Here is a 14,160-nt window from a genome sequence, read left to right as displayed (position 1 = left end):
TATTGATTTTCGGACTCCAAGGATGAGTCTCGTTATCGTATTTGTGGCGTCGGCTGGTGGGACCCGGGTTGGGAGTCCCAGCCTAGTGGGCTAATGTGTTAGTCAAATACATCTATATCATCATTCCCGGGCCAACCAAACATTTGCACTGAATAACTAGCAATCAGGTGGACAGGAATGAGGAAGTGCGTAATTCAATTCAAATGAATGAGAGGCACGAGGCAGGTGGGAAAATGGCAGCCCAAACTATCCCCTTCAAAGCATTTCAAGGAGTTGTTTAGCCATCGCCGCACTAAACCCAGTCTGCTCGCACCTCGTGCGAAACACGCTGACAACTTCATCAGTGACAGGAAGCCCCAGCAATCCATCGATATGACCTCGTTGCGCAAAAGCCGCCAAGATCTTGCACGCGTCCCGATGAGTGTTCCAGTCGGGGCGTTGACAATGAGTATTGCAGTAGTTGAACAGGTGGCACCTTGAACACTTCCCCTCGATGCGTATTGGACAGCGGCGGGGGCAACGTGAAAACGCACAGTGTCGGGCCATGTAACACTCGTGTAAACTCCCGAGAAGATAATTCCAGATGAACTCATCGGTTATTCGGTCCACGAGGATAGACCTAGCCTTCCGAGAAAGCTCCACTGGATGAGGGGGCGGGCTACTCAGCAAGGAGGGAAGGTCCAGAGTCGGCAGGGCATACGTTGGGGAAAAAAAGAGCGTAAGAAAGAGGAAGGTGTAATGCGCCCCATTGATCAACCTAGATTCCGCTCCAGAGGGATCGGCGTGGCGAACGACCACCCATGTGAGCTCGACTAGTTCTCGGCACAATTCGAATAATGCTTGAACATTGTGGACCCCTTTCATGAAATTCCCCAGTTGTTTGTCGTGGGATTTTTGAACTAGAAGCAAGAGGACACTGGCGAAGGCTTCGGTGGTAACATCGAATTGCTGGAGCATGAAATGAAGTCCGTCCACTCCAAGCTCTGCGAGGGCAAGGGTATGGCGGAGAGTGCAATATTTCCGTATGAGTTTCTGACCCACTTCCAGCAATGTTCTTCCCATTGTCTCTGAAGCATGGATATCCTTGACCAATGAGGTCTCTAACTTTGCAGCTCCACTCAAGACAGAGAGCAGAACCCCGGCTTCTTCGCAGGGTAACGCAAGAAGCCAGTCCTCAACGTGTCTGAGGTATTTCAAACGACCTAGTGGCATAAGATCCTGAGGTGACTTGGGCCATGACGCAGGGCGATAATGTTTGAGATTGTTAAAACAAAGGCCAAGCCACAATAGCACCTTTGAAAGAATGACGGTGGTTGTGGGGCGTCGGGAGCCAGGAGTGTCAAGGAACGAATTGATATGACACAATCGAACTAGGGAATTCTGATGATCGCAATTGCAAGGAGGGGGGAAAGGGTCAGAGGGGGAGAGCCTAGAAACCCACGATGCGAGGGCTGTAAGAAACATCGGGTGATAGTTCTTGAGAGTGATAGCAAGTAGGGATGTGTTCCCGTTCGCTTCTTGGATGTTATCAAGGCTGACGATACATCCATTGAAAAAGTCTACGCATCCTTCGAGTTTCTCTTGAGGTGAGTGGATCCATCTCAAATATTGGGAAGTCGTGCCGGTGAAGGCTTGGACGAGGGGAATTATATCCTTTTCCTTGGCCGTGGGGGCTCTTGAAGCAGCTAACTGCTCGTATTTGGCAAGAATGGAGGTATTCATGTATGGTAATGGCCTCGATGGGGCGTTTGCAGTAAGGTATAAATAAGGGAATAACTGACCTCAAGTGTGGCTAGAGGTGGGCATGGCGGCACTTCCCGTTCTCTGTAAGCTCTCTGTTCTACCGCTTCCATCGCCGGAAAGCCATCGAGGTCTGGCCAGAGGGCATGTTTATGAATTATCGGTGCCGACATTCCAGGCAAACCCAAACCTTTGTGCGGCTTTAGAGAGCGCGTTTGATATAGACATTTTGTCCCTGCAATATCAGGGCCAGCCCAATTCAGCTACAAACTACAGCCGCGGCCTAACATCGGTTCGGTTTAATCTTGCGGCAAGCCAAACGCGATGAAAGTTTCGCAATTGTCAAACGAGGCAACAAGCGTTTCGCTGCAATTCAATTCATAGTTGCCAATTTTAGACTTCTTGTGGGATCCTGATCCTCAGCTGGTGCCCAAAGCTCAAACTTGGCCTTTGTTCTTCCTCAGCCACTATTTCTGCTATCGTGCGTGCACAAAAAGACCTCTGTGACCTCTTGTGACTTCACGCGAACAATTCATTCACAAGTTTCAATCTTCCCCACCGTTTGGCGCTCCCAGGAGCTTTCGAACCTGTTGATCTCTTCCATGAGGCGGATTTGAAATGAGCTGAATGGTTCCTGGTCTTGCCGTGAAAACTCCATGGTAGCGGTAGCCCGGGACCGTGGCGGGGTCCTTTCTGGATTCGCTCCCTCAAGTCAAAAAAGACTGCAACTAGATTCGAACTAGACCCCAATTATAACCGGGGACGAGTCCGTGATGTGCAATCCATTTGATTTTCCCGAAAATTATGGCCATTACCCTTCCCCTCGAGCTCACCCATAAACCATTGCGGAACGCGCATGTTTGTTCTGGGCCTCTTCATCTACGACAGCAATGTCTATGCACCATCTGCATTGTGGGTGTGTAGCGTCTGAAGGTAAGGACCTAGCCTGACGCAGAGCCTCGAGATTGTGCTTTTCAGTCCGCCTCGTGTGTATTCACAGTGGGGATGCACGATTCTTCGTATTTTGGTGAAGCGCATCGTGCCCACATGTGTCCTTGGTCCTCCAATATGGGACACCTTAGAAACTTAGAAATGCACCGGCATGTGCGTATCAAGTCGGCCCTAGAGTGCTAAAGCCTTATGACTTACACTTACCACACGGTGTCTGCCCTCGGTCAACTCAGGGATGCTGCTCCTTCACTCAACACCTCGCATGAGGCTCTGTGTTACGCAAACCAGCCAGTGTGATTCTCTGCTCCCAGCTTAGTTTAACAAGGCTAAGGCTTTTGTTGGGCAGCAAGCTGCAGCTTGCTTGTGCCGTCGATACGGTCCTGCTTCTCTCTGGACATGGAAGCCACTGCAAAACGTTCGGAACGCGAACAAATATCGGATTATTGTATGGCACTTATCGTGCCTATATCTCCCTTGACAACTAAGGGCTAACCTGCCATAGGAGAAGTATCAATGATTTCGCGATAGATTGAAGTCGGCATTCCCCCGGGAAACTGAGGGGAGTTGGTTTCCGAAGTGAATCCCAACTAGTACAAACCAGAACTAAGGCTTCCGCTCTCAATAGAGTCAATGTATGAATGTAGGATCTGAGGGAAATGTGCACTTCATATCCTTTTTTGTCTGCAAGCTCCAGGTCTTGTCGATGTTGCATCGTATCCATTGCCATTGGCTCGAAATCATTCTTCTGGTCCGCTACAACTCACTGCCCTCGCTGGTGGTAACGGGATGGGGGACATTTGCAAACATATAACTGTTTTTTCTTTACCAACTACCCACACGTGCAGCACCGCAGATTCCCATCTTCATCTGGGCACGTCGGTTTCGTGTCTATCTAAACGAATGCAATGACGCAACCATCCTTCCAATTTTCGGTTCTCGTTCTCTTCACCAATCTCTCCGTACATGTTTCCTTACATGAGGATAACGATTCACGGGCTGCTGTGGCTTCAGCACAAGAGAACATTCTCCGGTCACAGTCACCTCCGCATTGTGTATGCATACTGCATGAGCGGAAACGTTCAAGGCTCAAGCCGCTGCTTTCCTCAGCTGATTAGGAACCAGCAGAACAACTATCGATCAAAGGCACAAAAGACGACCAGGTTGTCCCCTGCGTGCTGTGGCGGCGCCAGGTTTCCACTTTGCGGGCCGTTGTGGTACGGATTTCTCTCCCGCTCAAATCCCAGTGCTTTTAGTGCATACCTGCGCTTTTGTGGTTCTTGCATTATCCGGATTTGACTGTCGTCCCTGTCGAGTAGATATGATGGCGGACTACCCTCATTTTACGGCGGTTCTCTGAAAAAATGTCGCATCTGATTTCACGGGCAATTGGTGCAGGCCAATCATCTGCCTAAAAAGGTTGGCGAGATCATTTAAATTCGCCGATTTTGGCCACCTAGATCACATACGTTGAACTCATTTTTTCTGAGAACCGCTGTGATATGGAGTTTGATCTAACCTGAAGGAGACTGCTTGGGGTACTATGGTCATGTGGCCACTGAGGGCACGACTGGAACTTTGCATGTACTCCTTATCGCGATGAGACGTTTGGATGTGGGGGCGCCGCGAAGTTGTGGGAGTTGGCTTCAGCAGGTTACGGATGCAAACGTCGCCACCTCGCTGAGGAACAGCAGCCACGTGGTCCGCTCAACTCGCAATTCGTGGGCATCTCGGTAAGCATGATGAGCTAATATCGAGTGTCAGACAGATGGGGTAAAAAAGGGGAATAGCCAATAACGGTGCTCAGGTATTCAGTCTAAGCCCGTAAGACCTGCTACAAGGTAATTGAAGCGATTCGCAGTACCCAGTGTACTAGTTTACGAGTCAGTCCTTCAGCGTTTTTTATCTTCTCGTGCTCACCTCCTCATTCCCCCCCCTTCTTCCAGTGACTTTCACAGATATTCCCCCAGGGTTCCTCGACACGTGCGTTGATCTCGCTAAGCAGGGTAAGGGATCCCCGATCTCCACCACCAAGACCCTCTTTTGCGACCAGAGTTTCGCCGATGACTCCACGGACGCCACTTCCTCCTCTTCGCCCCCGCCCTCTGTCTCCAAGCTGGAGGCCAGATTCTACTACGCGGGCTTGCTCTCTAGCCCCATCTTAGTCTACCGTACGAGCACCACGCCCTGGAAACGGCCCACCGGCCCTGAGGCGTACCGCGAGCTAAAGGAGCTCAAGCCAGTCTTCAATCACGGGATTGTAAACGTCTGGGGCGTCTTGGGTCCAAAGGTCTGCGACTGTCTCGATTCCCAGCAGGTCACGTGGACGAGCGTCGACGTCGTGCGCTTCGCCAAAGTCGGGGAGACCCCCGGTCCCGTCGTTCTATGGATCGGGGTGATGCCCCAATCTCTCTCCGGCGAGGGTGCCCACATCGCCGCCGTCGGTTGCCTGCAACTCCTCGAGTCGTCCCAGCTTACCGACGTCGAAGGGAATCCGTCCTCACCAGGTCGGTCCTAAACTTCTCAAATCCGTCTCCTCCACAAACCCAACCGCCGGAGTTTGCGGTCCTGTCACCCCCGCACTCAGTCTGCCGCTCGCTGCCCGAGCCACCTCGTACGCCGAGGGCACTGGAACTCTCTACATCTCCAAAAGCCGTGACAGCGAGAAGGTCTACGTTCTCACCGCCCGCCACGTCGTCTTCCCACCAAATGAAGGGTCTAACGAGCTCTACAGTTGCAAGCGGACCAGCCAGCCTCGTCGCGAAGTCTTCCTCCCCGGCCCCAAACGATGCTCAAGTCCACCATGGTCAAGATAGGGGGACACAAGATCATGGTTGACTATTACAATCAGCAGCTTCAGGACTTGCAAGGTGGCGGCGGCGAGGAGGAGGAGGAGGTGATTCAGGGAAAGTTGAAAAGGAGGCGCAAGCGGTGATCGAAGCCCTTAACCATTTCCACGACAAGTACTGGAGCGAAGAGAGCCTGCGTGTTATAGGACACGTCGCCTACTCCCCCCCTATTACCGTTGGTGCCGGCGCCGAACGTTACACCGAGGATTGGGCTCTCATCGAGCTTGACTGCAACAAGATCGACTGGGACAACTTTAAGGGAAATGTTGTAGATCTAGGCACGTTTTGATCTATCTCACTAGGGCCGTCTGTCTAACTGCTATATCTAGGCACAGAGATTTCGGTGCACAACTTTACCTCACGGATATACCCCAACCCCTCGGCCAACGCCACTTTCAAATACCCATCTTGCCGCTTCAGGGCATCATCGGGGAAGACGAGCTGCGCCACCCGCAAATGCTAGGCGCAGACAACGACCCTTGCCTCCTTGTCATCAAGAGCGGTTGCGCCACCGGCGTGACCACTGGCCGTGCTACCGGCATCATGTCCTGTGTGCGCGAGTACTTCGAGAACGGCCCTCACCAGACATCCATGGAGTAGGCAATCCTTCCGTACGACAAGTCCGGCGCATTCTCCGCCCCTGGCGATTCTGGCGCCATCATATTTGACGGCCAGGGACGTATCGGCGGCATCCTCACCGGCGGAACCGGCCGGACAGAGACCACTGACGTCACGCACGCGACGCCCTTCTACTGGCTCTTTTATGAGCGTATCAAGGCGCACTTTCCCAATGCCTGCCTCTACCCGGGCCTAGGCATCACGACATCAATCCAGAACGACATCGGGGATGCAGGCGAGGCGGTCAAAGGCGGAGATGTCTCATTCCTTTTTCTTCTTCTGCGACTTCTTCTTCCATCACGCTCCTTTCTCTATAGGCTAATTGTTGGTGCAAATGAGTGCCTTGACTGGTGGACCGCTGTTTAGGTTTGGCTCTTCCTATCCCTCTCATCTTTTCGTATAACTGACGACCTTGATGTCTAGGCCCTGGACTAGTGGACTCATTGTTCGGATTTGTCTTGTTTCTTTTTCATAGAACTAATGGCCTTTAGACTCATCGTTTAGGTTCATCTCATTTCTTTCCTCCTCCCTTTGCGCAACTGACGGCCTTGACAGCCAGGTCCCGGATGATTAGCTCATGTGCTTTGGGTGGTTGGGCATATGGAGGCCTTCAATGAGTCTTGTGTTGAAGTGGCATTCTGATGCCCTTTGTTGTTATAGTTATTGTGGGAAGCATTATCATCCTGACGCTTTGGCCTTTGTTCTTCCTTTGTACCACACAGAAGTGTGTATAAGTATGATGCGTGAGCTGAGAGCACGATATCTAATGACAATGTGATATCGTGCACAGAGTTTGGCTGTGATGCTGTGATAATAACATCTTGTTTACGATAGCTTCTCATTTTTCGAACACTGGCAACTTAACCCTGTATTGTCCCCCCCCCCGCTCTTCCATCATTTGCATTGACATTCAATGTTCAATTAACAATATTGACTTCGTGTTTGATTTCTTCAGGCGCAGCCAACTTGGTAGAATCCCCAAACAGTTTCAAGCGGATGTTGGTGTTCTCAACGATAAAGGCAACTAGACGGTCTGTCCAGTGTGAATTGCTGAGCCAAAGCACACGTCGAGAGGATTCATTCTCGGTTTCTGGGAGTGCTGGTCGTTAATGGCTCAGTGGTGGCTGGTGGCTCAGGTTCTAGGCCAGGGACTTTTTTTCACGCTTGGAATTAACTGCTGAGGAGTTAGCGATGTTGGATTTTCGCTTTGTAGTCCGCCCGCCATGGAGGGGCAAGTCCGGATATTTCACTCCAATCGTCGAGGAGTGGGTACAATCGCTCTACCAAGTTTTGGGGCCGAGCGAAGTCGTATTGTTCTTTAACGAGGATTACAAACGAAAATAAACAGACAAAAGCGTTCACGACCAAATGTATCGGAGCAAGAAGAACAATGGAGTGGCACAAAAACAGCAAATTTCGAAAGTTCATCGATAGGTGAGACAGACCCACTTGAGATAGTGGGACGCCATTAATGGTATATCTAGATAGAATATCAATCGCAAACACCGTGACGACGTGCCAGAAAAATTGGTCTTGGAATAAAACCATCGCTGGGTCGGCCATTCTAGTTATAAGTCAAAGGCAATATGATCCAATTGGAGAAGACCCATTGGCGTTTGCTAATTGGTCGCGAGAAGCGTTATCATGAGAGGTAAGGTCAGCGGGCATACCGCTGGTGACTCCACCAGGCTTCGTCTCACCCGACGTATTCGGAACCGATCCCTCATTCTTATTTCCCTGTCCGTCAGGGGGCTCGAGGGAATCATCATCATCCAGCTTCGATACAATCAAAGCTGTTTCTTCATCATCGTCCATCGTGGCAAGCGTAGATGGCAGGATGGAAACATTCGACGTGAGTGACGCCACTGTATCGTAGAGGCTTTGAACTCGTGCACGCTTGCGAGGTCCCTCACTCAGGTGGTTGGGTTTGACCGCCGTACTTTCGTCCTCCGCATTCGTCGTTTGAGTGAAAGGTTCGCGGTGATTTAGGTCCCACCTTTTAGCGTGGGAGGTTGACCCTTCGCGCGTAACCAGACCTCCAGACCCTCCGAAATCGGTGTTTATGGCTTCCCTGCCACCGACGTTCATATGAAGTATAGACTCGAGCTTGGCCACTCGGGTACGGAGAAAATCAAGTTCGGAATGAATTTTTCCATAGTGTTGTTCCTGTGCGGCGATGTCAACAACACCACATTTGAACCTACAACCAAAGAACCTCTTCATGAAACAGAAGCATTGTGGAAAACGATTACTAACAGATTGCAGGGGTGATGGACTAAGCCGTGCTTGAACGTCTTCCCCGAATTATGCAACGCCTCACGGAAAGGTGCATTGGTGCATGCCGTGTGCGGACGATCTCTCATGTGTGGGTCCAAATCGCGTACTGGGGGAAACTTCCTGCATCTCTGATGCAGTACAAGCGATAAAAGTCAGGCGACATGCCGCCTTATCCCATTGGCAGTGTCTATGGATCCCCTTACCTACCTGGTTTTGGCACTTTATTCCCCGAAAGCCACACTACAATAGGGGAAGGGAGGAGTTATGAGGCTTTAACACGGTGTACGTATAAAACTGACGTTAGGAGGATGACTGCTCTCGACACGGATGCTGCCGGTCCAGTTGCATCCTTCTTTCCAGCTAGAACATCGAATAATAAGCGAGTCGATAAGTCTTGAAAGATTGATGTCCATTTGAGGACGATCATTGTGGTGAACAACTCGACGGCAAATTGGACAGTGGTATGAAGCATGGAAGCATCCACGACAGACGAGGTGGAACTCAGAGCAGATCTATAGGAGTCCAATGGACACCCTAAACGTTGGCAACGTGGGCGTTGACCAATACACGTACGAATACAGGGTCGCGAAGGATTTCTATGCAGGCCCCGCAAACTAGGAATGCCGGAGGAGGTGACACAAATCGATCCTAGTAGGCGGGCCAAGTTATAATCATTTGTCGACACAAATCGGAGGATGAACTGACTTCCGACCAACCCATGGTCTGCGCCATCGATGGAAAGACGACAAGAGCAGAAGAACGGGCACGGGTTCACCAAGCAACTTATCAATGGGGAATCTTCAGGATGTTCCTTATGCGGTTATGTGGCCGCAAGATGAAGGGTCCATTTGCCTCGTTCCGTACTGGAGATGAGCGAGTCAAGGGCATCAGATTACGAGTTATCTCAAGGGAAGCTCGGGCTTTTGCGTATCGACGCCACCCGCAGCCTCTATAACTATATAGGTCCAATAGGCCAAGGCTGCAACTACAACGTTGGTCTGATGGCAATTAAATACCCTCTCACGGGGGCTGCCAATGGCACCGGGAGGCACCTATTGCTACACAGGGTACAGGAGCGATTACGCGGGATTGCAAGCGTGCAGCATATTATTCTTAGCTCTGAGAATCCTTGTCTGATTGCGCCACCGCAAACGGAATTCTCCGAGAAGTCTCCAGGAAATCTCCGATTTTCCACTAGGGCTCACAATGCAATCTCAAGTTGCGATAAGTTTACCAGTCTCAGCGGGTGGCCTGATCTTACCTCTCGTCACGGACATACAATTCGACTATAGGAATCCATACTAACGAACACTGTCAGTTGCCCCGGAACCTACGAGAAAAACCCTCCTTCAAATGTTCCTCGGCGTGTCTTCCAGCGAAGGCCTCCTCAATACTGAACAGCTGAGTAGGAGTAGTAACAATCTAGTAACTGACGCGTAGAAACCCCATTGTATGGTTAATGTGGAATTCATCGACGGTGCCTTCACGAGGACGGGATGAGGGGTGTATGTTGGAATCTGTACGCAAGGAATTGAATGTAGAATGCGTTGACAATCCTGGCGGTTGGAAGTTAATCCACAGCTTTTTCGCGTAACGATCCCTCGGGATACTCTCCCTAACCCCCTGGTGGGGGAAATCAGCGCGTCAGAAAAGACTGAAGGAGCGAAAAGGCATGTGAGACACGAGAAGGGAGCACGATTCACCGTGCTGCATTCACTGAGATTCGTGCTGGGATTCGCTACTTTTCTCTCCGCGTCCATCTTGCTCCCTTGTGAGTGATGCTGCTATATTCTTCCCTATGTGCGATAAACATCGTAAGCCGTGGTTGCCAAAGGAGAGTGGCGGCACCGACTTATTCAGTCGGAAGTTACCAGAAAAAGCGGGACTCGGCGCTTAAAATTCAACTTCATGTCAGATTCCAGTTCACATCACTCCTCGGACCTCCAAATAACTTCTAAAAAGAGAAAGTGGGATGAAATCGGGGTAGGTGGTACGCTACCTTCTGGATTAGTATTGATGACGTATGGCAGGAACAAGGGACGCCCTCACCCGCCAACGGCGGAGGCGACCTAGCCAGCAAAATTGATGATGGCATAGTCGATGAATGCGAATTATTATCAGACGAGGAAAAAGCAGCTGCTGATGCAGCTGGTTGGGAATCGGGCTCCGTTTCCGGTTCATCAGATCTCCAGCCGTCAAAACGCGCGAAACTTGCCCCACCGTCAAACGTGTCTGACGGCCCTGGCCCTGGTTCCAATTCCGACGCAGAATCTCAGTGGAATTCAGATGATATTGCCATAGACCCCGATATACCTATATCTGAAGACAGCGAAGATGACCTTGGGGGTCCATCCTCCCGTTATCTCCCTGCTCTCAACGGCGGCTTCCTCCAGGGAGACTATGGTTCTGACATAGATGACATTGACCCTCCCAAAAAGAAGAACAGGCTCGGCCAACGCAAACGGCAAGCGTAAGTATTTGAAGATGTTCACCTTTCACGTTTCGCCAATGGTTTCTGCATCCAAACAGGATATGGGAAAGGACGTATGGCGAATCCGCAAACCACTTGCAAAAGCAGGAGACTCCCCAAACTCGTGGAAGAGGCCGCGGGACTGGACGAGGGAGGGGTCAGGATTATCAGAGGGGTCGGGAATACGGGAGAGGTCGGGGGAGAGGTCAGGACTACGGAAGAGGGCAAGGGAGAGGTCGAGGAAGAGGTCAGGACTATGGCAGAGGTCGAGGCAGAGGTCGAGGCAGAGGTCAGGACGATCAGAGAGGTCGTGGAAGTGTACAAGGACAGGGGAGAGGTCGCGGAAGGATGCAGGATTACGGGAGGGGTCGTGATGAGGAGTCGGGGAGAAGTCGAGGACATGGAAGGAGTGCTTCTTCTGGCCGTGGTAGCTTCGGGGCAAGGGGGAATGACAGAGGCAGCCAAAGAGGAAGTGGGAGGGGGACAGGGAGAGGGAGAGGTTCAACGCAAACTAACGAACTCCATCCCTCTTGGGAGGCGAAGAGAATAGCGAAACAAAGGGAGTCGCAGCAGATGTCTGCTACACTCTCAGGCCGATCAGGAGGGAAGAAGATCAAGTTTGATTAATTCAGCAGTTTTACTTGTTGCTCTTTGATTTGTTCGTAATGTCATGACCTGTCGCAGCATCTACATTTCGCGAATTCAACTTAATCAACTTCATTAGTCCGAGACCGTGCATATGAAGTTTCGTCGTCTACGAATCATGTGCAAGCGAGGTGATCAGAGTATCAGTACGAGCGACCCTGTCCGTCGTACATGGGGTGGTATGGAGGACCCCCTGCTAAGAGCCATCTCCACACTCTCATTCCAAATGTCATCCTTTCAAATTTGGGTCTACACTCAGTACCCGCCTAACATAATTGCTGTCATCGGCCGATTCTCAAACCGTCGTCATCTGAATGCCCCGTGGTTGTAGATAGTAATAGTAATGGGGTTACCCCAGACTGGTAACCTACGAATCCAAAATAAATGGTATATCTTACTCGTACATAAACCAGATCAGAGTCCATGCTTCACCAGGCATCCAGACATGTCTGCTATCGAGGTCGCAAGTTGCAAGCAGCCTGAGGCGGTGCTTGCACTGAAGGATAACGGAGATTCTCATAGACACTACTTCTATCTCCACTCCCTCCACTCATCCTGGATTTTGTATTGCCTGCAGCCGCGACTTGCGTCGTAGACTCAGCTGCATCGCTGACATCGGCAATGCTTTGACCGGCACTACTGTGCTCGAGCGCAACAAGGGATTCCTCCAGCCTCCGAGCCCGCATCAGCAAATCCATATTCGACATCCTTCTCTCATTTGTCCATGTACGGTCGCCTTCTCCCTCTTCCCCCAAACTAAGATTCCTACCTCCTGCGCGTGTACTGGTCCTCGATCCTGATCTAGCTAACGGAACAGTCCTCACGCTTGTGGCACTTCTGCCAGTATCGCCCATTCTCAAGGCGGCCGAGGCAGGCCCTGAAAGCAATAAAGTGCTTCCTCTTGTGTTCCCATACTCCGGCGGAGCCGGCCCCATAATTTCTTCATCCTCTACATCTCCTGTCCCTCTATATCCTATCGCAGCCGCATACGTTGGTAATGGAGGCCTTGCCCATGGTGCGAGAGGGATGCTCGCCGCTGTTGTGCCTAATCTATCTCCTAGAGAGGCCGAAACCACTTCAGGATGGAGCATTGAGTATCTCTGGGCGCGAGCGATGAAGATTGTCCGTTCCAGTAGGATAAGGAGGAGTAGGGCAATGATCGCAAAAGCAATATGAATGAAAACAACAGATTGCGTCGTCGAAGAATCTGATACTGCGGTGTTGTCGTTTGAAGTATTGGTGTTGGGATTCTTGCGGAGATATTCTACGAGCATAATGGTGAGCACCCATCCCACCACTATCCCTATCAGCGCGAAGATGATGAACGCGAGTCGAAGAATTGTCGAGAGATGCACGCCAAATACGTGAGACTGGTGGACAGTCCTCCCGGATTTGGCGAGCAAGTAATTGAGCAAGTTACCACTAGAGGTCGAGTAATCGGAAGGCGGAGATGTGGAATAGGAGTGGGGCAAAGAGGTGCTCGAAGATGACGCGGGGAGGGGCAAGCGTACGCTGCTCTCTGCTGGATGGGGCCGAAGGACCATAGCCTCTACTTCAGCCGCTGAAGGGATGGAGCCTGGAGGATCCACGGAGGAATAATGGTGTTCATGTTCACCTGTAATAGATCCGAGTCCGCCGGTTTTTGAAGGAACAGACCCTCCTTGAGGAGTGAATGGCAACCTTGACGGGGTGCCAGGATGCATCGAACCTTGATTCTCGTTGAGACTCATGATGGAGCAGTAAAGTGGTGTCGTTCCCAGAGCGCGCCCTCTGGTAAACAGTCTGCACAGGTACAAAACAAAAAGCGGATATAAGCATCCAAAGATTTGTTGTGGAGACAACTGCAGATCATCGCTCACCGGTGAGGCGTGTTAGCGCCTGATCAATCCCGGCCCCAAGAGACCAGCTTCAGCGGTAAGATGGGAACCACGGAAAGCTATCACCCTCTCGGGAAACAGGGTAGCGACGTTTCGCAATTGCAATTCGGAACTGGCAAAAAAACCAGAAAAACGCGCAATGAGATCAAAACAATTTTGGCAAGCAGCCCTAAAACGATGGGTAAGCAGCAAAGAGCGATGTTTGGGCCAGCCAAGGATCGTTTCCAGACGATCGAGGGAAGGAGAGATGGACGTGCTCAGGCTGCGTAGGAAGTAACGGTTGAGATTCAATTGATGTGGTGGCTGTGCGGTTGCCTTCATCGTGTCATGTGCACATTCTTAATTTAGCTACAGTACATCGGGACCAGGGCAGCTCAGGAAGGAAAATTGGGTGTGACTTCTGTTTATAGTGCCGATTCCATTTCCTTTGCGTTCGCCAGTGCTCGTTCATTATATAAGACAAAATGGAGGACTAGCGAGTTATCGCTCAGTCCCGTTGTACGTGAACTAATATAGAATCACCTAGCGAGTTATCGCTGGTATAAGTACATGAATGAGTATATCGATAGAGGATACAGTAAGAAGAGGTTAGACTCACCTCAGTCCCGTTGTACGTGAACTGAGGAAAAGTCGTAAGATCCAAAAATTCCTGCTTTTATAGCCAGGCGCCATGAATGCGCACTGCGACTGTTCCAAGAAAGGAAACAAGCGTAGATCATGAGCGCCGCTAGACTCA

At 50.9% G+C, this 14,160-nt stretch overlaps 5 protein-coding genes across 5 annotated transcripts; 2 read left to right on the top strand and 3 right to left on the bottom strand.

Moving 5' to 3' along the window:
• Positions 1-32: 32 nt before the first annotated feature.
• EI90DRAFT_3018208 (uncharacterized protein) lies at positions 33-1,722 on the bottom strand (the record flags this gene model as incomplete). Its single annotated transcript, XM_039057206.1, has 2 exons — positions 33-82; positions 534-1,722. The coding sequence occupies 2 exons, from the start codon at positions 1,720-1,722 to the stop codon at positions 33-35; spliced, it is 1,239 nt and encodes a 412-aa protein (XP_038913579.1).
• Positions 1,723-4,287: 2,565 nt separating this feature from the next.
• EI90DRAFT_3224556 (uncharacterized protein) lies at positions 4,288-6,137 on the top strand (the record flags this gene model as incomplete). Its single annotated transcript, XM_039066478.1, has 6 exons — positions 4,288-4,389; positions 4,742-5,170; positions 5,196-5,453; positions 5,486-5,584; positions 5,608-5,819; positions 5,867-6,137. 6 exons carry the CDS (start codon positions 4,288-4,290, stop codon positions 6,135-6,137), a joined length of 1,371 nt encoding a protein of 456 aa, XP_038913578.1.
• A 1,186-nt stretch (positions 6,138-7,323) lies between these two features.
• EI90DRAFT_1797790 (uncharacterized protein) lies at positions 7,324-9,485 on the bottom strand. The gene is made up of 6 exons (XM_039052210.1): positions 9,138-9,485; positions 9,006-9,080; positions 8,732-8,944; positions 8,640-8,672; positions 8,412-8,560; positions 7,324-8,355 (listed from the first exon to the last, which is right to left on the bottom strand). Exons 1-6 carry the CDS (start codon positions 9,162-9,164, stop codon positions 7,731-7,733), a joined length of 1,122 nt encoding a protein of 373 aa, XP_038913577.1. The 5' UTR covers positions 9,165-9,485; the 3' UTR covers positions 7,324-7,730.
• Positions 9,486-10,310: 825 nt separating this feature from the next.
• Positions 10,311-11,632, top strand: EI90DRAFT_3156221 (Bud-site selection protein). The gene is made up of 3 exons (XM_039066043.1): positions 10,311-10,415; positions 10,463-10,902; positions 10,962-11,632. Exons 1-3 carry the CDS (start codon positions 10,341-10,343, stop codon positions 11,527-11,529), a joined length of 1,083 nt encoding a protein of 360 aa, XP_038913576.1. The 5' UTR covers positions 10,311-10,340; the 3' UTR covers positions 11,530-11,632.
• Positions 11,633-11,643: 11 nt separating this feature from the next.
• Positions 11,644-13,649, bottom strand: EI90DRAFT_3156220 (uncharacterized protein). Its single transcript, XM_039066042.1, has 2 exons — positions 13,407-13,649; positions 11,644-13,329 (listed from the first exon to the last, which is right to left on the bottom strand). Exon 2 carries the CDS (start codon positions 13,275-13,277, stop codon positions 12,000-12,002), a length of 1,278 nt encoding a protein of 425 aa, XP_038913575.1. The 5' UTR covers positions 13,278-13,329; positions 13,407-13,649; the 3' UTR covers positions 11,644-11,999.
• Positions 13,650-14,160: the final 511 nt, after the last annotated feature.

This window comes from Cantharellus anzutake (assembly GCF_015039405.1).
Source record: "Cantharellus anzutake strain C23 chromosome Unknown EI90scaffold_41, whole genome shotgun sequence".
Taxonomy (NCBI): domain Eukaryota; kingdom Fungi; phylum Basidiomycota; class Agaricomycetes; order Cantharellales; family Hydnaceae; genus Cantharellus; species Cantharellus anzutake.
The sequence above is the reverse complement of the archived record's forward strand: the minus strand, read 5'-3'. Positions and strand labels throughout refer to the sequence as shown.

What these genes read in the sequence shown, in the direction of transcription:
- EI90DRAFT_1797790 (XM_039052210.1), bottom strand. Translation starts at nt 9,164, where the DNA reads ATGGCGCAGACCATGGGTTGGTCGGAA. An exon ending in AGACCATGGGTTGGTCGGAA is followed by an intron (nt 9,081 to 9,137) that starts GTCAGTTCATCC and finishes CCCGCCTACTAG; the next exon opens with GATCGATTTGTGTCACCTCC. An exon ending in AGAGCAGTCATCCTCCTAAC is followed by an intron (nt 8,673 to 8,731) that starts GTCAGTTTTATA and finishes CCCCTATTGTAG; the next exon opens with TGTGGCTTTCGGGGAATAAA.
- EI90DRAFT_3156221 (XM_039066043.1), top strand. Translation starts at nt 10,341, where the DNA reads ATGTCAGATTCCAGTTCACATCACTCCTCGGACCTCCAAATAACTTCT. An exon ending in GAAAGTGGGATGAAATCGGG is followed by an intron (nt 10,416 to 10,462) that starts GTAGGTGGTACG and finishes GACGTATGGCAG; the next exon opens with GAACAAGGGACGCCCTCACC. An exon ending in GGCCAACGCAAACGGCAAGC is followed by an intron (nt 10,903 to 10,961) that starts GTAAGTATTTGA and finishes GCATCCAAACAG; the next exon opens with GATATGGGAAAGGACGTATG.
- EI90DRAFT_3156220 (XM_039066042.1), bottom strand. Translation starts at nt 13,277, where the DNA reads ATGAGTCTCAACGAGAATCAAGGTTCGATGCATCCTGGCACCCCGTCA.